This window comes from Epargyreus clarus, unplaced genomic scaffold (assembly GCF_041222505.1).
Source record: "Epargyreus clarus isolate Ecla_fem2 unplaced genomic scaffold, WU_Ecla_fem_2.2 ptg000022l, whole genome shotgun sequence".
Taxonomy (NCBI): Eukaryota; Metazoa; Arthropoda; class Insecta; order Lepidoptera; family Hesperiidae; genus Epargyreus; species Epargyreus clarus.
Window position 1 is genome coordinate 1,400,038 of NW_027332229.1, and position 22,448 is coordinate 1,422,485.

Below are 22,448 nucleotides of genomic sequence, written 5' to 3' on the forward strand. Positions count from 1 at the left end.
AAAATTATGCATATGTACTGTATACATATAAGTAGAATACAATTTATAGACATTTTATTGCTCCAAATTAAGTTTACAGCAATAACTTATGAAATATACGTCAAAGATTTTTCATTACTCCAGATCCAACGTCCGTTATTTATTACGTCATTATAATGCCATGTCTACACGCTTGGCACTCGCAAACTCCAAACCTCTACAAATACAAGTGTGCGGACGCGTCGCAAATGCTTGCGGCAAATTCCCTTATTTCCTTTACACAAACCAAGTCAAATACTCGATCTACACATTTATATTTGTGGTTACTCGTCGATGTTTGCCAAGCGTGTGACCACGGCACGATATTTACACTAAGTTTGAAAACAAGCGCTTTATTTCACATAATACTGTATTATTTTGGTCGTCTCCTAGTAAATGCATTAAAATTCATTAAAAAAATACTGGTATGCTTAATTTGTACGATTTCTCTAAAACTAAGGAGGTATTTACACTAATAATAATCTAGACTTATATAAATTGGCATTATAAGAAGTATTGTTTGCTTTAACAAGGAATTTACTCCAAAATGACATTAGTACTCATGTCTCATTTAAATCATCGGCGAACTATTCGCCGAATAGCTCGCCAAATAATTCGTGTACAAATATGCCTACAAAATCATGTTTGGCTTATTTCAATTTAAATGACGCGTAAGCTGCAAAATACGCCCGAATATAACGTTTACAATCCTTTTTAAAAAAGTTATGTTTTATTAACTATTCGTGACACCATAGACATATCAGTAGCACTACCATGAGTTTACAAAAGTATTACTCGCTGGCGACTGCGTAAAATAAATGTATGAAAAATTGTACAGCGCCTCTGGTGGTTACTCGTAGATCTAAAATCCGTAGTTTGAGCCACTACGTAACGTAAAAAACCTATCGAAATCAAATCGCTAGCGAATGTCATTATGATCTATTGCCATACAAATTCGGTCCCATGAGTCATTAATTTGACAGACGTTGTCAAGAAATACCGTAAAGATAGTAGTTATGTTATTCACTAGCAAAATGACAATAGTTTTCTATTTACCATTTCTATAGTGGCGTTTCTATGCCAACTCATGGTAGTGCTACAGGTGGGCTGCAATCATTCTTTACAAAAAAAATAGAATTATGCAGTCGATCTGCTATCTTGTATACATTAGTCAAATAGATCCGATATAGTCACGTTACGAATTTTGTTTAATATACGCTCGTTATTAAAACTCTATCTATCCATAAATTGCCTGTGAAAGATCGAAAACTACTTTGTCTAGTATTAAAAGAATTAAAAGAAAAAAAAAGTTAAAAAAATATTAAGAAATTATACAATGTAGATCTTTGGATAGATTGATTATTAATAACGGGCAATGATTTGTCGCCTTTGTCTCAAACGAATCATCTTTTATTTATGTCCTTTGATTTCGCATAACACGTACACAAATTTTATGTGCGTTCGGACGAAATTTCAGCCGTATTGAACAATATCTGTGTTTAATATTCCCGAAACTTCCCAAAACTATTTCGTCCGTATATGTATCTGTATGTTTTTCCCCTAAACTTCGGCCGAAACTGCCACCAAAACTATTTCGTCCGTATATGTATCAGTATGTTTTTCCCCTAATCTTCGGCCGAAACTGCCACCAAAACTATTTCGTCCGTATATGTATCTGTATGTTTTTCCCCTAAACTTCGGCCGAAACTGCCACCAAAATTATTTCGTCCGTATATGTATCTGTATGTTTTTCCCCTAATCTTCGGCCGAAACTGCCACCAAAACTATTTCGTCCGTATATGTATCTGTATGTTTTTCCCCTAAACTTCGGCCGAAACTGCCACCAAAACTATTTTTCGTCCGTATATGTATCTGTATGTTTTTCCCCTAATCTTCGGCCGAAACTGCCACCAAAACTATTTCGTCCGTATATGTATCTGTATGTTTTTCCCCTAAACTTCGGCTGAAACTCCCTCCAAAACTATTTATTTCGTCCGTATTTGTACATATAATTTACCAGACACTGACTGAAACTCCGGCCAAAACGATGTATCTCTTTCTGTACGCAAAATTTCCAAACCTTCGGACAAAACTACGTATGCCGAACGTACAATATTTCGTAAAATGGCCGAAACTTCGGATGACTGCGTAAACAATACAGTTTACAATATTCGAATTAATTACATTGAAGGCCATAATATACCAATTATATGGAATGTATTATACAAGAATGTCTGTATTTCTACACTACGCAGCATATACAAGGCACAATCAAATTCATTTCTTCGGACATCTGTATCCACACTTGCCCCTTGCAAACTCCAAACCTTGCAACCAAAGGTGTGGACGCATCACAAGCGCGCACAAATGATACTAAAAACACACCATTGGATCAGCTACATGCGCTTGCAAACTTGCTCAAACCAAGACAAATGGCCCATCCACACGTTTGTTGTAACGATTCGTTGTTGTTTGGCAAGTGTGTGGACGTATTCAAAAGTTCCAATACAAAATATACACAAATATCATAATACAATATTGTGATGACGAATATTCGTATGTCTATCATTTAATAGTATTCAGTGCTGGCAACACTGCTACAACCACAGAGTGTTGCCACTGTCATAATCCGCATTTTACCCAACTGCCGAGTGTAATTTTCTTCGAGCGAATTCGTGTGTGTGTGTGTGTGTGTGTGTGTGTGTGTGTGTGTGTGTGTGTGTGTGTGTGTGTGTGTGTGTGTGTGTGTGTGTGTGTGTGTGTGTGTGTGTATGTATGTAAGTATGTATGTATGTAAGTAGCTGCCATGCGACTTCAATGTACGCTAGCAACACTCATACAATCACTTGATAATGTTGCCATAAGCTGTCATTAAAATATTATTCTATACAGGGCAAATATTTCAAGGTATTCAACCATCGGATAGTTTCGCTTATAAAGTAGTAAAGCAAAAGAGTCATTCTTTAGAAAATACAAACATATTTTTAAGCTATTGCATAGCTTCTATCGCGGGCCTTGAGCGTGGAGACCGAATCCAGAAATTCCGTGACGAAAAAAACCTAACACCCCCCCACTCCGACCGGCACAGCGGTGATACTTATTAGTAGCGATCTGTGCGCCCCGGGGCGCACACGCCAGTTGACGGGTTAATGACTTTTTGCATACTGCATAAATAAAATAAATATATAATTGTAATTGCATAAGTTGATAAAAAATGCTATGCAATAGCTTTACCGCGGCAGTCTCCGAGTGCCACACGTATTTTTCCTAATTACGTTGGCAACTAAGTTTCCGCCGTTTCTTAATTTAAACATTTCGCATATTAACGCCATCCAGGGTTACTTGAAATGTCCCTGTAGTCTCGGGACCAAATAGAGCTTCACAAAACACAATTGGATCAATTGCAACAAGTGCTTGCAAATCTACACAAACCGAGTCAAACGCTATCCACACGTTTGTTTGCTTCGTTGATATTTGGCAGGTGTGTGGACGCGACATTTAAAACTTTTAAAAAGTATAAAAGTCAACTTTTATACTTTGTCGTCGAAAAAATCACTTGAAAAATTCACCTGTATAATAGCAATACGCAAATTTTCTTCAATGATTTTGATCTAATTTCGAGACGAAAATTAGTTTTAATTACGCTCAAAGATATATAAATTCTGATGTGTGTACTGTGTACATACATACACTTGTCACGTTCACTGTACACAAAAACTTTTTACGTAGGTACACATACACTTTTTATGTTCATTGTACACAAAAACTTTTTACGTGTAAACATAAAAGTACACATGCACTTTTCATCTCCACTGTACCCAAACACTTTGTACGTGTATACATAAGTACAAATACACTTTTTATGTTCATTGTACACAAAAGCTTTTTACGTGTGTACATATATGCATATACACTTTCCATGTTCACTGTACACAAATACGTGTGTACATACATAATTATAATCCGCGCCAAACTGCTAGTCCGCTCTGAAGTCATTGCGCACAACTACAAGCATATATTCCGTAGCAACGTAAGGGCATACTAACTGCGCTATGTACCCGAGAGCGGACAGCAGAAGTTACCGGGGGTCCCATGCTGTCTTCGTCCCGCTAATATCTACAATTTGCTATTCACGACTCATTTCTATATTCGGAGCGGACTAGCAGTTTGGCGCGGACTATACACAAACTTTTTATGTTCACTGTACACAAAAACTTTTTACGTGTGTACATATGTACACATGGACTTTTCATGATCATTTAACACAAATATTTAATTGTTAAAACTAATTACACTTTCTTAAACGAGGTCTTATACAGTCTTAAGTACTAAAGCGTATCATTTTGCAATTGTAAATTATTTCCAAAAATATCTAAATCGATTCCATAATTTACATATACTGGCCTTTTTAAGTATCCTATTTCATAATGGAGTTAGATCTTAGTATAAAAAGTTGTAAAAGACTTGAAAATTCTTCGAAAAGTACAACCTATATATCTCGACTGGGTACCACTGTCACATCTATTTTTATAATATAGTAGTAGCAGACGAGCATGCAGTCCACCTGATAGTACGTAGCTACTGCCATGGACATCTGCAATCTACCCCAGATAAGATTATATTCCTACCTGAGGTCGGCCACAGATGCGCCGCTACCCCTGAGGACTAAGCTGGAACGCCTCGAAAAAGTATGTCTCCCTTACCACACTTCAAACCAGAACACAGCAGCGCTTAACAATGCTGTTGTGGTAGAACCCTGTGATTTAACTCTGGCGGCACCACCGTCACACCTATTTCTGTTATAACAGCAGTGTTAAGCGCTGCTGTGTTCTGGTTGAAGGGTGCGGTAAGGTAGACATAGTTTACGAAGGCATTCCAGCTTAGTCCTCAGGCGACGCATCTGTGACCGACCTTAGGTAGGAGTCCTATCTAGGATTGATTACAGATGTCCACGGCAGTAGCTTACCAGGTGGACTGCATGCTCGTCTGCTACTCCCATAAAAGTCTAAGATCTAACTGCAATATTACATCCATCAGTATAACAATTATTTTTCATCATTATTTTCTACTATTAACAATATTTAATACTATTATAAGCTGCCTACACATTTAAGATATTAATACTGTACTGTTAATCCTAGATTAAGTATGAATTATGCTATTGGGTGGAATAGTAATTCTATTTACATACTTACATATTATAAATAGTTTAAAACAAAAAAAAATAGGGTTCCGTATCCAAAGGGTAAAAACGGAACCCTATTACTAAGACTGTCTGTCCGTCTGTCACAGGGCTCTATCTCCTGAACCGTAATAGATAGACACTTGAAACTTTTACACAGTATGTATAAAGGTGGCTGCTATAACAACAAATACTAAAAATAAAAAAGTTGAAGATAAAGGGGGTTCGCTATACAAGAAACCGTTATATCACGACGTTTTTCGCTTTATCTATTGAACCGTAATAGGTAGACAGTTCAAATTTTCACAATGTATATACATCAATGGCTGCTATAATAACGAATACTAAAAATAAAAAAAATATGAAAGTGTTAGTGGTACGGAACACTCTATGTGCGAGTCCGACTTGCACTTGACCAATTATTATGTTTTGTTAGATATAGTCCGCGTAAAATTGCTAGTCCGCTCTGAATATAGAAATGAATCGCGTCGCCATAGCAAATTGTATGACTACACCTGCTCGCAACAACTTCAGAGCGGACTAACAGTTTGGCACTGACTGTTTTTGATAACGGGGATTTTTTATATTCAATAGTCATTACTGGTGAAATTTTTGTTACTGGTTGAAGGTATATTTTAGCTGCCTAACAATTGTAAAAAAATATCAAAATTGATGTCTAAACGATTTAAAATGTTTAAAAATGCTAAAAATACGTTTAAAAATGTAAAAAACATGACGACATTTATATATTGATACAAAATATTACACACCCATTTTTTTTTTATTAAAAATTTAATTATTTAATTAAATGTTGCCAGTAAACATATTTTTAGTAAACATTTGATTTTGGAATCTATAAAATTCAATTCAAAATTTCTTTATTTTTAAACAAATGTCTCTTTCATTTGATTGAAAACTGATAAAACGAAAAATTATAATTTTAAAACAAATATTATTAACTTTAAAATGACCTTCAAATATCAGGCATTTAATAAAAAACAGAAAGAATATGATTTTAAAACATTTTTTTTTATTTTTAAAATTACCTCTAAATAGCAGGCTTTCATTTTGAAAAAAAAATGAAAAAAGTTTTTTTAATGAATAAAGCATGCATCAGATAAAAAAAATGTAAATTATAAGCGCTTTCACCAAATTGGTTTATTTTAGATCTCTGAATATATTTCTTATGGCTTAGAAAATGTTGTCAATGTAAACTTTTATAAAAATATGTATTTTTATTGTTTAAAATTGGCACTTTTAAAAATCACTTGAGTTATTGTCGGGAACTTTTAAGTAAAAATTTCAATACTTACTTTAAATAAGTTATTTATACAGAGGGTGGCGCGAAATTAATCATCCTATTCTGGTTTTTTTTTTATAACTTTTGTATTGAATACATAGATTAGTAAAGATTACTCACTCCTAACAAGAAAATGTACCCCGTTTTGAGAATTAAAATAGTTGCGTAAAAAAGTTTTGCCACGTCTCCGTGCTAAAATGTCCCTAAAATATTTGAAATAATTATTTATTTATTATGTATATTACGCAGTATTAGTTATTTATTCGTAAATTTTCTCTAAAAATGTTTTTATTTGTCAAGAATTCAAAAAAAGAACTTACTACTAAGCCGTTTGTGGCTTCATTCAATTTCAAGGCGGCGAAGTATCTTTACTAATCTATGATTGAATAAAAAAAGTGATTTTTAGTAATAGAAATCTTTGCCAGGACCTGTAACTTTTTTTGCTAATTAGAAAATATGATATCTATCAAGTATCTTCCATCAGCGTTGATACAATTTGTGCCCCATTTTCCACGTCTCTCCTTAAGATTTATTTAACGACAAAAGTTATTCAACAAAAAAACAAATTTCGATTATTAATTTTGCCCCATCCTATACCTATTTAAAATAATTAGTTATTTAAACTTATTTAAAATAATTATTAAAAAATACTTATAAAGAGTTATTCCTTTGTAAAAATTTTCCAAAATATTGTTCATAATATGTCATGACAGTGGTAGAATAAAATGTTTCGTCTTATACTCAATCAGTCTTTTATCAATATTATTGACAATATTTCGTCAATAGTACTGAAAAAATAATAAAAAAGTCACTGCAAAAATCTATCAATAATATTGATAAAATACATATATCTAAAATCAGTGTAAAAATATTGACAATATTACTTACACCTACGTCAATAATACTGTATAATTGTAGACACGCATTAAAAATACATCAATATTCTATACAAAAGTTACAAATTATTATGTCTCAATATTACATCAATATTATTGTCAATCATATGATCTATTGCATGCATTTCAACACTTCAATATTGTGACAATATACTGACAATAATTAATCCGTATCAGACACTAATTTCTGTACCCAAATCAATATCGATTCAATATTATTGACAGTAACATTTCCGATCTCACTTCAATATTCCAAACCAACATCAATACAATCAATATCATTGACACTAACATTTTATTGTTTACCATCAATATTGCTTATTTTCCAAACACATCAATATCACACCAACGTCAATATTGCGTCAGTATTGCCTTACCTATATTGTGGATTAGCTGTTAGGGAGGTTTTCCCCCCATCCCCCCCTCCATCCGTGGTTAAACATGGCGGCATATGGGTGTTTTCTCTTCTTATGGAGTCTTAGGGATTCCTCGGAAGCGTACCAGTACTGTGGGAACTTGTCGAAGGGATACTTGATTGACTCTTTCACGTAGGGCTCTGAAGGGTCCGCTGAAAGAAAGAAAGAGAAGTATATTTACTCACTTGTAGGTTTAAAAAAATCTCAAAGGTATGTGAAGTCTACCAATACGCACTTGTCCAGCGCGGTGGACTATGGCCTAATCCTTCTCATTCTGAGAGGAGACCCGTGTCCAGTGGGACAGCGGGGACTATATGTTTGTTTGTATGTATGTAAGTATGTACATATGTCTCATTCTTTGTTACGCCCTGCAGTCCACATGGCTTGACAGATTAACATATGAGGTGTCGTTAGATTCGTATAAATTGTAGGAATGACATAGTGTATTTTTGAGCAGTCGGGTTTTTTTTTCTAAGTATTTCCTTTATATTAGGTACTACTGTCACACTTGTTTCTGTTTCATTACATTTTTTTTAAGATTATACATAAAATAATAAAATGCTGCTTGTGTGTGTAGTGTAGAAGAGATTCAAGTCTTCAGTGGTAGCAAGGCAATAACTGTATAGATGTTACTTGATACTTACTATCAGGTGCTCGGCATGCGCGTTGCTACTTTTATAATGAAAAAACATTTCTATAATATAAAAAAACACCTCAGGTATGTGTTATTTGGAACTTACCGTCATCGTCCTCAGGTAAATTATATAATCTTATTTTGCATTTATATTACAGATATCAGTTGCTACTTACCATCAGGTGGATTGCATGCTCGTTGGTTACTCTTTTTTTTAAATCGATTTTTGGTTGGGGTAAAATCGAATTTTATAACAAAAATCCTATTAAAATATATTTTATTGTTTTTTTTAAACCAAAAATCGATTCGAATAATACCTATGTCATAAGCTACTCATGTACTCACGCGTGGGCAGGCAGTACGGACAGAAGATGCGGTGCCGCTTGCCCTCGTGCGCGGCGAGGTGTCGCTTGTGTGCAAGTTAGTCATATTGCGTCATAGTGCTGCTTGAGTGTTTGAAGTATGGTAAGAATGAATTTTAATATAGAACCCTCTGTGTTTTGATGTAGGTACTAGTGTCACACCAGTTTTTTTAGCGCAGTGTAGCGCTGTTGTGTGTGTTTTAAGTGTGTTATGGGACTTTTGAAGATTTCAGATGTAGCAATGTTGAATCCATGGATCGAATCCTATCTGGGATTGATTATAGATTTCCGTTGTTACTTACCATCAGATGGACTGCATGCTCGTTGGCTATCTTTATAATTGACATTTTGATAAAAAAAAAAACCATTTTCAATAATCGATCTCAGATTGCTACCTATCTATCTATGCCATAAGCTACTCATGTACTCACGCGTGGGCAGGCAGTACGGACAGAAGATGCGGTGCCGCTTGCCCTCGTGCGCGGCGAGGTGTCGCTTGTGTGCAAGTTAGTCACAATGCGTCATAGTGCTGCTTGAGTGTTTGAAGTATGGTAAGAATGAATTTTAATATAGAACCCTCTGTGTTTTGATGTAGGTACTAGTGTCACACCAGTTTTTTTAGCGCAGTGTAGCGCTGTTGTGTGTGTTTTAAGTGTGTTATGGGACTTTTGAAGATTTCAGATGTAGTAATGTTATATCCATGGATCGAATCCTATCTGGGATTGATTATAGATATTAGTTGCAACTTACCATCAAATGGACATTGTGTCATGGGACGTTTTGAAGATTTCAGAGGTAGCAATATTGCATCCATGGATCGAATCCTATCTGGGATTGATTATAGATATCAGTTGCAACTTACCATCAGATGGACATTGTGTTATGGGACGTTTTGAAGATTTCAGAGGTAGCAATATTGCATCCATGGATCGAATCCTATCTGGGATTGATTATAGATATCAGTTGCAACTTACCATCAGATGAACTGCATGCTGGTTAGCTATATTTTTAGCGACATTTTGATAAAAAAAAATCGATTTTCAATAATCGATCTCAGATTGCTACCTATCTATCTATGTCATAAGCTACTCATGTACTCACGCGTGGGCAGGCAGTACGGACAGAAGATCCGGTGCCGCTTGCCCTCGTGCGCGGCGAGGTGTCGCTTGTGTGCAAGTTAGTCATATTGCGTCATAGTGCTGCTTGAGTGTTTGAAGTATGGTAAGAATGAATTTTAATATAGAACCCTCTGTTTTGATGTAGGTACTAGTGTCACACCAGTTTTTTTAGCGCAGTGTAGCGCTGTTGTGTGTTATGGGACTTTTGAAGATTTCAGATGTAGCTATGTTGTATCCATGGATCGACCCCTATCTGGGATTGATTATAGATATTAGTTGCAACTTACCATCAGATGAACATTGTGTTATATGGGACGTTTTGAAGATTTCAGAGGTAGCAATGTTGTATCCATGGATCGAATCCTATCTGGGATTGATTATAGATATTAGTTGCAACTTACCATCAGATGGACATTGTGTTATGGGACTTTTGAAGATTTCAGAGGTAGCATTTTTGTATCGATGGATCGAATCCTATCTGAGATTGATTATAGATTTCCGTTGTTACTTACCATCAGATGGACTGCATGCTCGTTGGCTATCTTTATAATCGACATTTTGATTTAAAAATATCGATTTTCAATAATCGATCTCAGATTGCTACCTATCTATCTTTACTATAAGCTACTCATGTACTCACGCGTGGGCAGGCAGTACGGACAGAAGATCCGGTGCCGCTTGCCCTCGTGCGCGGCGAGGTGCCGCTTGTGTGCCTTGCGGCGCGCGGACACGTGCGGACAGCACACGGACAGTGCGCTGTCACTACCGAGCGACGCTCGCACTGTGCGGAGACAGTGCCGCGTGTAGGTACTGGTGTCACACCGGCTTTTGTTTTTTAATGGCAGTCTAATGCGAATTGTATGTTTTAAGTATGAATAAGAGTGAATTTTGATTTAGAACCCCCTCTGTGTGTCAATGTAGGTACTAGTGTCACACTAGTTTTTGCTTTTTAATTGTAGTGTAGCGTTGTTGTGTGTTTCAAGTGTGTTATGGGACGTTTTGAAGATTTCAGAGGTAGCATGTTGTATCCATGGATCGAATCCTATCTGAGATTGATTATAGATTTCCGTTGTTACTTACCATCAGATGGACTGCATGCTCGTTGGCTATCTTTATAATCGACATTTTGATTTAAAAATATCGATTTTCAATAATCGATATCAGATTGCTACCTATCTATCTTTACTATAAGCTACTCATGTACTCACGCGTGGGCAGGCAGTACGGACAGAAGATCCGGTGCCGCTTGCCCTCGTGCGCGGCGAGGTGCCGCTTGTGTGCCTTGCGGCGCGCGGACACGTGCGGACAGCACACGGACAGTGCGCTGTCACTACCGAGCGACGCTCGCACTGTGCGGAGACAGTGCCGCGTGTAGGTACTGGTGTCACACCGGCTTTTGTTTTTTAATGGCAGTCTAATGCGAATTGTATGTTTTAAGTATGAATAAGAGTGAATTTTGATTTAGAACCCCCTCTGTGTGTCAATGTAGGTACTAGTGTCACACTAGTTTTTGCTTTTTAATTGTAGTGTAGCGTTGTTGTGTGTTTCAAGTGTGTTATGGGACGTTTTGAAGATTTCAGAGGTAGCAATGTTGTATCCATGGATCGAATCCTATCTGGGATTGATTATAGATATCAGTTGCAACTTACCATCAGATGGACTGCATTGTGATATGGGACGTTTTGAAGATTTCAGAGGCAGCAATATTGCATCCATGGATCGAATCCTATCTGAGATTGATTATAGTTTTCCGTTGTTACTTACCATCAGATGGGTTGCACGCTCGTTGGCTATATTTTTAATCGACTTTTTGATAAAAAAAAATCGATTTTCAATAATCGATCTCAGATTGCTACCTATCTATCTTTACTATAAGCTACTCATGTACTAACGTGTGGGCAGGCAGTACGGACAGAAGATCCGGTGCCGCTTGCCCTCGTGCGCGGCGAGGTGTCGCTTGTGTGCCTTGCGGCGCGCGGACACGTGCGGACAGCACGGGCAGGGGCACGCGAGCGCGCGGGGCACGGTGCCGTGCCGCTCCGCCGCGTGCGATAGCAGGGTTGAGGCTACGCGGTAACCCTGCAATGACATGTAACTATAGATACGTACACAGAATCCGTAACGACGTAATCCGTATGAAAGTTACCGCAGGCGCGGTAACAGAAAGGAAATCACGAAGGTCATAAAAAAAACCGTCGAGAGACTAGCATTTGGTCAGTTTCTTTTTTTTAATTTCCGTCATAAAGAATATTCTATTCTATTCTATTCTGTTCTAAATAGGCTACCGAGCTTACAGAAGCAAGGGTAGGTGTCGCTTGAGCCATCCAACAAACAACCTCATATCCAACTAACAATCACAGCGGTACGGTCACATACCGTCGTTCGTCGTATAAATATGTAAGACTGTGATACCACAAACGTTAATTTTAACTATTTACTTGCCAATTTTCAGTGAAGTGTGTAAAAAGCCTAATTTAACATAAATAATTTAATAAATAAATAATTTCCCTTGTGTAATTATATAAACTATAAGATTCAGATTCGCCCTGAATTTTTTTCAAAATGAACTCGTTCGATTCCCGGCAAGAAAAAAGATATTTTAAAAAACTAATGATGCAGTTTTAGTTTTTATCAAAATCGGCCTCGTAACTCCTTTCAGCATTTTTCGCTAATCCTTATAGTTTCGAATTTGGCCCTGAAGGCCCGTTTGAAAAATTCTGTATATTTATAAAAAAAAATAGCTTGCTAATGTTTTGTCTACGAATTTGGTCTTGATAGCATAATTAAGACTTACCTTAAAACAGTATTCACACTGGTAGGGAAAGTTCTTCCATTTAGGGTTCTTCTTCCGACTGAAGATCATCCGGTAAGGTTCTGATGGGAACCAGTCTTCAGGGTCCAGGAGTAGTTCCACTAGCTCTGTACCTGAAATTGGGGAAATGGGGAAATATTGATGAAAAATGAATGGTATTTAGTAAATGAGACAATTATTTGAAGGTGATACCCCTTTGTAGTTCAACTCCGAATGCACTACCAAGTACCACCTATTTCTGCCTTATAAAGCTGGTGTTAAGCACTACAATATTCTGCTCTGAAGTGTATGGTAAGGATTATATGAGGCATTTTAACTTAGTCCTCAAGAGTAGCAAGGTGAACATAGTTATGTTGAACATCAGGTAGAATTCTAATTTTATCCAGAATTGATTACAGATATCTACAGATGACAGTGGGCACGTACCATAAAGTGAATAGCATGCAGCCTTGCTACTTCTCAATTTTGAAAATAAAAAATTAGGACAAATTCAAAAATCACAGGTAAAAGTCCATGTACAAATAATATATATTTTATGAAAATTGTGAATTTAAAATTTTTGTTACCTGGGGGTAGTTTGATGGGTGCACTTTCAACTGGCGGGGGTGGTAGTTGTGGTACTATTACATTCATTAGCGTCGTATTCGTGGCCGCGAGTAGACTGGTGAGAATTGTGTTCTGTGCCTGCAAATAACAAAAATATCATGGATTTGAAGTTAGAACCCTCTGTGGTTCGATTCCAGCGGCACCGCCACCACACCTATTTATGTTCTAGTTTGAAGGGTGTGGTAAGGGAGACATATTTTTCCAAGGCATACCAGTTTAGCTCTCAGGGATAATGGTGCTTCTGTGATCAACCTCAGGTTGGAATTTAATCTTATCTGGAGTTGATTACAGATGGCATCAGTAGCTACTTAACATCAGGTGGACTGCATGCTCATCTGCTACTCCCATATTGTAAAAATAATTATAGTTTAAAAACTAAAATTCACGCAAAATTCGCACAAGGAAAACTGTTAATCCTGATTCCTGACGATCCTGATGAGGAGAATGGGATAAAATTATTAAAATCGTGTATAGTCATCGGTTCTTGATAATTGTTCAAAATTTTAAATTAATGGGAATCAAAGTGGGTAAAAATTGAGTTCAAAGATTCCGTTACATACATACATACAGGTCAAGCTAATAAAAGTGTGGTAAAAAAGTATAAGATTGTTACAAAAAGCTTCAGAACCATATAAATGCAACTTTTGAAGGTGATAGAACTCTTTGTGGTTGGACTCCGGCGGCACCACCGCCTCACCTATTTCTGTTATAACAGCAGTGTTAAGCGCTGCTGTGTTCTGGTTTGAAGGGTGTGGTAAGGGAGACAGACTTTTCCAAGGCGTTCCAGCTTAGTCCTTAGCGATACCTCTGAGGCCGATCTCAGGTAGGAATTTAGTCTTATCTGAGGTTGATCACAGATGGTGGCAGTAGCCACTTACCATCAGGTGGACTGCACGCTTATCAGCTACTCCTATATTAGAAAAAAAAGGTATAAGATGGTTACAAAAGGCTTCAGAACAAAATAAATGCAACTTACCTGTAATAATGCGCCATTACTAAAACTCTGGGAGAGATCTGCTTTAGGCTTCCGTTTATACCCTTTAGGAGGACCCCGTTTCTTAGCAATCTCTCCATTCTTCTTATATCTCACTACCTCCCCATCGTTCGTGACTTTCGTTACTGGATTTACCGGAGTTATCGTTAACTTAGCCGGTAACGAGTACCTCGTATGGAGGTTTTTAACAACATTACTCGAGCTGAGGTTACTTGTTGCGAATGCTAACGGATTTGCTAAGTTTAGTGGATTATTAACGAATTTGGGTAAAGTTGACGTAGGTGTTGTTGGGAATATTGATAGTGATTTTGGTGTATTAAATGCTGGTATTTGGTAGACTTTGAGGTTTAGTGAAGGGCTCGTGAACTTCAATCGTTTCGCGCTGGGTTCGTCGTCGCTTGAGTCAGTTTGGGTTACAGTGAGCGGGTCTTTATCGTTCGAGAATGGATCGTTGTGGGGTGGCTCTGTTTCTTGGAGGCAAAACATCTGAAATGTTGAATTTGGACAAGTTAAACAATGTTCATGATGCATAATCTATACTAATATTATAAAGAGGAATACTTTGTTTGTTTGATTGTAAAGAATAGGCTCAAAAACTAAAAATTCTTTCACCATTCGAAAGCTACACTATCTACGAGTAACATAGGCTATATTTTATATGAAATATATTTGATAAATAGATTTTGAGGCGGTACAAAGTTTGCCGGGTCAGCTAGTACAAAATAAAACTATAGGAGAGCCACTTTAAAATGAAACAATGTTTTTGTTTCTACATATTTTTAATGAATGAAGTTAAAATAATGAAAAGTATGTTATATATTATAACGCAGTATAGTAAGACACATTAATAGTATTATAATAAATAGTCATATAATAAAATAGTAAACATTTTGGATATGAAATGATTGATGATTGGATGAAGCTGTACCTTTAAAAGAATAGTGAATTTTGAGTTGTGCGGTTATTCTTGCAAAGCAGCGATATGATATTGTGCACATAACCATATGAAATTTTATTGTATTCTCACTATAGTGTGTTCTGAGTCAATTAAATTAATAGATTTGTCTATATCAAAAGTTATTACTTATTACATGTCCATTTTTATAAACATCTCTATGCATTTCAATATTCCTAGACAAAAAAAAACACTTAAAAAGAATACTTATAATGTACTGAAACCATAACATTAAACTAACAATCAAAAATGAGAGACTCATTATAACTACTATCACAACCATAATTGGGTTTAATAGATTAGAGAAATAAATGTATATAGATTATATTTTTGTTAGATGCTATATTGTTATTCTTAATATTTTTAATGTGTTTGTTATTGTTTTGGGGATTATTTTTATGTCACAGGCATTGATCATAATTATTATTATTCCTCAAACAATATTTAACACATTTTAGCAATACTAAAACAAAAAGTTTAAATTTCGAACACGACGTTTGTTTGAAGTTATGTAAACAATTTTATTATTACGAAATACAACGTTGCAAAATACTTAAATCAAGCGTAAAAAACAACATAGTTTCGCGTTCTAAAATAACGGTAAAATGATAAGAATTTGTACGTGTGTCACAACATTCGTAAATCGAATAATAGCGTGGTGAAAAAATATCATAAAAATGTTAATTTACTTACTATTCCTTTTTCAAAATTATAACGCAACCTTAATAATCTCGTTGAGAAATATAAAACACTTTAACACTACCGACGACGTACAAAATGGCGCATTAATTTATAAAAGAAACCAAACAATTAGAGCTGTCTCATGAAATAACTGCACATGCCACTAAAACTTACTGAGAGTACGTCGAAGCTCTAATTAAACTTTACATTTTAATACACTTTTGAATGAACCACCCACCTTTTTAGATGTTTTCGCCCGCGATTCTTAAAATTAGATCGAAAAACTCAAAACAGACGCCAATTTCAGGCCGTTTTTACCCTTTGTGATGAAAATAAAAGCGAAACATAAGAATAAAAGGTTATTATAATAATAACAAGAATACACCGTATTCTGACGCTCGGGACCAAGCGTTCGGATTCTCGGACTAACATAACGAATAACGATAGGAATGGGGTCGATTAATCAAAAAATCGATTGCGTTGACTAAAATTTCCATTTTTTAATTAAAACTATAAGGAATACATGGATCTAGTAAATTTCCGATATCCGAAAATTAACAATAGTTTTTTTGCTGTTGTGATAAAATTGAAACATTTCGTGTAGATCTTTACTTTTTTGGTTCGATGAATTTTTTTGGCGGCACTGAAGACATTTTTGTAGATCGATTCTTCAAACTTCCATCGATTTTCTTCAAATCGATCTTTTTCTCAATGAATAGTAATATATTATTTGTAAATTTAATATTATTGTAATTAAAAAAATATTAATAGTGAGTAGGCAAAGCATTTTAAAATAAACATGTCTATTTCTACTTAACAAATCAATTTTCAGCAACTGTTGTTTCTATAGATTAGTAAAGATTACTCACTCCTAACAAGAAAAAGTTTGGACAATTAAAATTGTCACTGTCATCTATTTTCGTGTTTGAAAAATATTAAAAAACTGTAGTTTTTAGATCATTTACGAATGAAACGATATATCTCCTCACTTTTTCTTCGATTTCGTGTTTTTGCACCACTTAACTGCGCATGTCGGCAATGTTCCGCGTAAATTACATCATGACAGCCATTAAACGGCTGACAGAATTGGCAGCCGTTTAAGCCATTTAATGGCTTCCTTCAACTTCAAGGCGGGGAGATATCTATACCTATCAATGGGCGCTTCCTAAAATCCTAACATATTTATAAAGAGTCATTCAGTTAGGAACATCCCTTAATTATTTAAAATATTTTGGGGGAAGAGGGTTGAGCTATGGGGAGTGGTCGAGCTAAGATTTACTCAATTTCACGTGAATATCATGTATTATACTTAATATCAGCTTATACTTAGTGTTGCAGTGCAATTGAATGTTATAGTCCGTAAAATGTAAATCCGTAATTGACTAATTAGTTTAACAAATAAAGTATTATATATTGTAGTGTTTGTATCATACTATTAACAATAGTAATAGCTGTAAACACTGTCTCGGGCACACGGTGGGGCGGGGCGTGCGGCGTCAGTACCGTGAGAGCCAAAGGTGAGAACGGACGCGCTGCCCGCGCACATCGTATGTTATCGAGCCAGTGCCTCGGGTGTAAGTGCAGGGCCGTACACAACAAGTGGCGACGAGGATAAAAGAAGGGTTAGAAATAATCAAAATAAGGGGCAAAGGTAAGGAAAGCAACACTATCAAATTAAGTGAAATAGGTATTAGCATACGAGTTTAGTATTCATACTGTTAACGTAGTTGTAAAGTTTTAAGTTACCTACTCGTTGGTTAACCACCTACACGACAACAAAGCGTCAATTATCAAACCGTTTTCTTTCGAGTGCAATTTGGTATAAGGTCGTACGGTGTATTTTAATTCAGTAAAATAATTCAGTTACTAATAATTGATTTTGGAACTTATATTGCGTGTCTTATTCAGCTGTGTTATTTAAAATTAATGCAAAATTATTAATAAAGTGTATAAAGTATTATTATGGCGCGAATAGCTTAAATAAATTATATTATTCGTGTGGGTTATGATAAGTAAAATGGATAGATGCCTCGCCGCATTGAAGGTTAAGTGGGGCCGCAAAGGGAGGGAGACCTCCATCGTCTTTTGCAGGGGCCACACTAACGAGAAATGCCATTAATTGTTGCGATAATGCACGTTAACCGTAGGTGTGGCCACCGACTTTAGCGTGTTAAAAATTATCGCAATAATTATCGCGCTAATGGGCATTGACGTTAGCCGGTAGTGTGGCCCCAGAATTAGCGTTTCACGTTTCCCGCCATGATTTCCTTTTATTATTTTTAAATCATGAATCGTTGCAACCAGCATTATTTTTCGAGTGAAAGATTTTAAACTACTTTAAAGTTTTATTTATTTAGTAATGTTGAACTAACGCAATAATGTGTAAGTATAAATGTAACCTTATACTAATAAACTAGTACTGCGTGTTTTACGTAAAAAAATGAATAAAATAAAAATAAAAAATTCAGTTCTCAGAGCTGGTTGCACTTTCTTGTTGGGAGAGGACATTATATGTATTTTACTTATCTAAGATACTTATCTAAGCGTGGGGGTTTGATTCTACAAAATAACGAATTATAAGTTACATACCTATCTCCATTGGTGATTACTATAAAAAACGTCCATTAAATTGGAAAACTGTGGTATAAATGACCGTCCATTAAATTGGAAAACTGTGGTATAAATGACCGTCCATTAAATTGGAAAACTGTGGTATAAATGACCGTCCATTAAATTGGAAAACTGTGGTATAAATGACCGTCCATTAAATTGGAAAACTGTGGTATAAATGACCGTCCATTAAATTGGAAAACTGTGGTTCAAAAGACCGTCCATTAAATTGGAAAACTGTGGTTCAAAAGACCGTCCATTAAATTGGAAAACTGTGGTTCAAAAGACCGTCCATTAAATTGGAAAACTGTGGTTCAAAAGACCGTCCATTAAATTGGAAACTGTGGTTCAAAAGACCGTCCATTAAATTGGAAAACTGTGGTTCAAAAGACCGTCCATTAAATTGGAAAACTGTGGTTCACATGACCGTCCATTAAATTGGAAAACTTTGTTAGAAATGTACCCCTATATAATTGGAAATAATTTATAAAAATAGTTTTTTTTTAATCATAATTACTGTATACACTTTACCATTAAATTGGAAAGCGCAACAAAGTCGAAAAACAAGTATTTTTATTTTCAGGTCCAATTTACTCATCACAATGTCTGGCAATTTACCACCACTAGAAAAACTCGATTTAGAAGGAGATAGTGCCTCATTAGGACAGAGATGGGAAAAGTGGAAACGGTCTCTAAATATATATCTAGAGGCAACAGACATTATAACACCAGTAAAGAAAAGAGCGACATTATTATTACTGGGTGGACCAAGCCTTCAAGAAATATTCTACAACTTGCCAGGTGCTAGCGCAGAACCAACTAATGACAACAATGTTTATGAAATAGCGATACAAAAACTTAACGATTACTTTACTCCTAAGCAGAGTAAAGTTTACGAAAGGCACGTTTTTCGCCTGATTAGACAGGAAGAGGGTGAAAAGTTTGAAAAATTCCTAGTCAGGTTAAGGAATCAAGCGGAAAAATGCCAATTTGAAAAGCCTGAAGAGCATTTGGTCGATCAAATTGCAGAGAAGTGCTTATCAATCGATTTAAGAAAGAAAATTTTGACAATTGGTGACAGCATAACACTGGACAAAATTATTACAGAAGCTAATACATTAGAAGTCGTCAGTAGGCAATTGGAAGACTATGGACAGCAAAATAAGAGTCATGAAGTTAATGCAATTACTTCTGTTAAAGAAAAACTAAATGTTTCAAAAATTTACAGTAACAGATTCAGGCCTACTGACAAGAAAGGATGCGGTAGGTGTGGAAATTTAGAACACACCTCGGATCACAAAAATTGCCCAGCAATAAGAAAAACATGCCATGCTTGTGGAAAGCTAGGTCATTTTCAACAATTTTGCAAGAAATATTTATTTAGGAAGAGGAAACTGGGGGAAAGTAGTAAACAAGAAAAGGAAAGACCAACCAAGCAAATGAGAAAAAGGAAAGAAATTAATAATATAACAGAAGATGAAGTCGATTACGTTTTTAATATTAACAATGACGCGAATATAGAATGCGACGTAGGAGGTATAAAAACAAAAATGCTGATTGATTCTGGGTCAAAATACAATTTACTTACGGAACAGACATGGAAAGAGTTAAAAGAAAAAAGAGTAAAATATTTAAGCCAAAATAAAAAACCAGATAAAACGCTTTTTGCGTACGGCAGTAAAACTCCGTTAGATATTGTAGGATCCATTGAGACAGTGATTAAAGTAAAAAGCCGGGAGGAGCGTACACACATGTACGTTATCGCGAATGGATCTAGAAACTTATTAGGCAAAGATAGCGCAATAAATCTCGGCGTTCTGAAACTAGGTATTGAAGTCAACCAAATAGAAAATGAACCGTTTCCAAAATTTAAAGATGTTTTAGTACAGATCCCCATTGATGATTCACAAAAACCTGTTTCGCAGCCATATCGGCGTATACCTATACCAATGGAAGAAAAGATTGAAATTAAGATTAAGGAATTGCTGGATAGTGACATAATAGAAGAAGTTCATGGACCATCGAAATGGATATCTCCTATGGTACCTATATTAAAAGATAACGGGGAATTACGTCTATGTGTGGACATGAGACGTGCCAATATGGCCATTATGCGTGAAAATCACCCATTACCATCTATGGAACACCTTTTGCCAAAAATAAGAAAGGCTGAGTATTTTAGTAAGCTGGATATTAAGAACGCATTCCATCAAGTGGAATTGCACCCAGATTCTAGGCATATCACAACTTTTATTAGTTCAAAAGGTCTTTACCGATATAAGCGTCTCATGTTCGGTATAACGTGTGCACCGGAGCTATTCCAAAAAATACTCGAAAAAATACTCCTCAAATGTGATGGAGCTATCAATTTCATTGATGATATTCTTGTTTACGGGCGAACAGAACAAGAACACGATTTACGCCTTCAGAAGGTGTTACAAGTACTGAAGGAAAATAATGTTCTACTTAACGACACCAAATGCATATATAAAGTGAGAAAGGTTAATTTTCTTGGACATGAGCTGACCCCTGAAGGTACTAGACCATTAAAGAAATATATAGAAAGTGTAGCTAAATTTCGAGCTCCGAAAACCATAGAGGAATTACAAAGTTTTTTAGGCCTTATAAATTACATTAATAAATGGATACCTAATATGGCTACCATGACTGAGCCATTAAAGCAATTATTGAGACAAAAGTTTGGAAAAAATGCAAATATTGAAGAGTTTTGGTTGACTGAGCAAGATCGTAGTTTCTCATTACTAAAAGAGACGTTGACAAAAATTCAGACACTTGGGTATTACGATGTTCAAGACAAAACCCAAGTCATAGCTGATGCTAGCCCAGTTGGATTAGGTGCAGTTCTGGTCCAAATTGACGCTAAAGGGCCTAGAGTAATTGCGTATGGGAACCGGACGTTGACAGACTGTGAACGTAGATATAGCCAAACCGAAAAAGAGGCTCTAGCCCTAGTTTGGGCTATAGAACACTTCAATGTATTTCTATTTGGGAAAGAATTTGATTTAATCACTGACCATAAGCCTTTGGAAGTTTTGTTTGGAGCTAAGTCGAAACCATGCGCTCGAATAGAGCGATGGGTGTTAAGATTACAGGCTTATCGGTAAAATATTAAGTATAAGCCTGGTAAGTCGAATATAGCCGACCCATTGTCACGATTATGTAGTTCTAAAAATCAACTGAAGACCACGGAAGGTGACGAGCATGTTAATCAGATTGTGGAAAATGCAAAACCTCGAGCAGTTTCTATGGCGGAGATTAAGATGCACTCGGAAGAAGATACGGAAATACGCAAAGTAAAAAAGGGCGTTTACACTAATAATTGGGATGAATCCGTAAAAGGATACAAAATTTTTGAAAACGAATTATGTTTCTTTGACAACGTTCTTTTAAGGGGTAACAGACTAGTCATACCGTCGAAGCTTCGGAAGAGTGTTTTAGACGCAGCACACGAGGGGCACCCTGGAATCGTAGCGATGAAAGGCCGGTTGAGATGCAAAGTTTGGTGGCCAAGGATAGATAAAGATGCCGAGAACTTAGTGAAAAGTTGTAAGGGTTGCACATTAGTTGGATTACCATATCCACCTGCTCCTATGAAGCGTCGCGAATTACCGGAAGGACCTTGGATCGATGTCGCCATGGACTTACTTGGCCCATTGCCTAGTGGTGATTATCTCTTGGTTATAGTAGACTATTACAGTCGATATAAAGAGATCAAAATTACAAAAATTATTACCAGCACTGTAATAATGCGGTTACTAAAAGAAATATTTAGCCGATTAGGCTACCCCTCATCAATCACTGCCGATAACGGACGACAGTTCATCAGTGATGAGTTCAAATCAT

The 22,448-nt window shown here is 36.0% G+C and overlaps 1 protein-coding gene across 1 annotated transcript; it reads right to left on the reverse strand.

Annotated features, from left to right (window-relative positions):
- Nucleotides 1-7,067: 7,067 nt before the first annotated feature.
- On the reverse strand, nt 7,068-16,382 carry LOC140751380 (uncharacterized). Its single transcript, XM_073085287.1, has 6 exons — nt 16,213-16,382; nt 14,321-14,824; nt 13,305-13,422; nt 12,721-12,851; nt 11,819-12,005; nt 7,068-7,964 (listed from the first exon to the last, which is right to left on the reverse strand). Exons 2-6 carry the CDS (start codon nt 14,822-14,824, stop codon nt 7,786-7,788), a joined length of 1,119 nt encoding a protein of 372 aa, XP_072941388.1. The 5' UTR covers nt 16,213-16,382; the 3' UTR covers nt 7,068-7,785.
- Between the last annotated feature and the right edge of the window lie 6,066 nt (nt 16,383-22,448).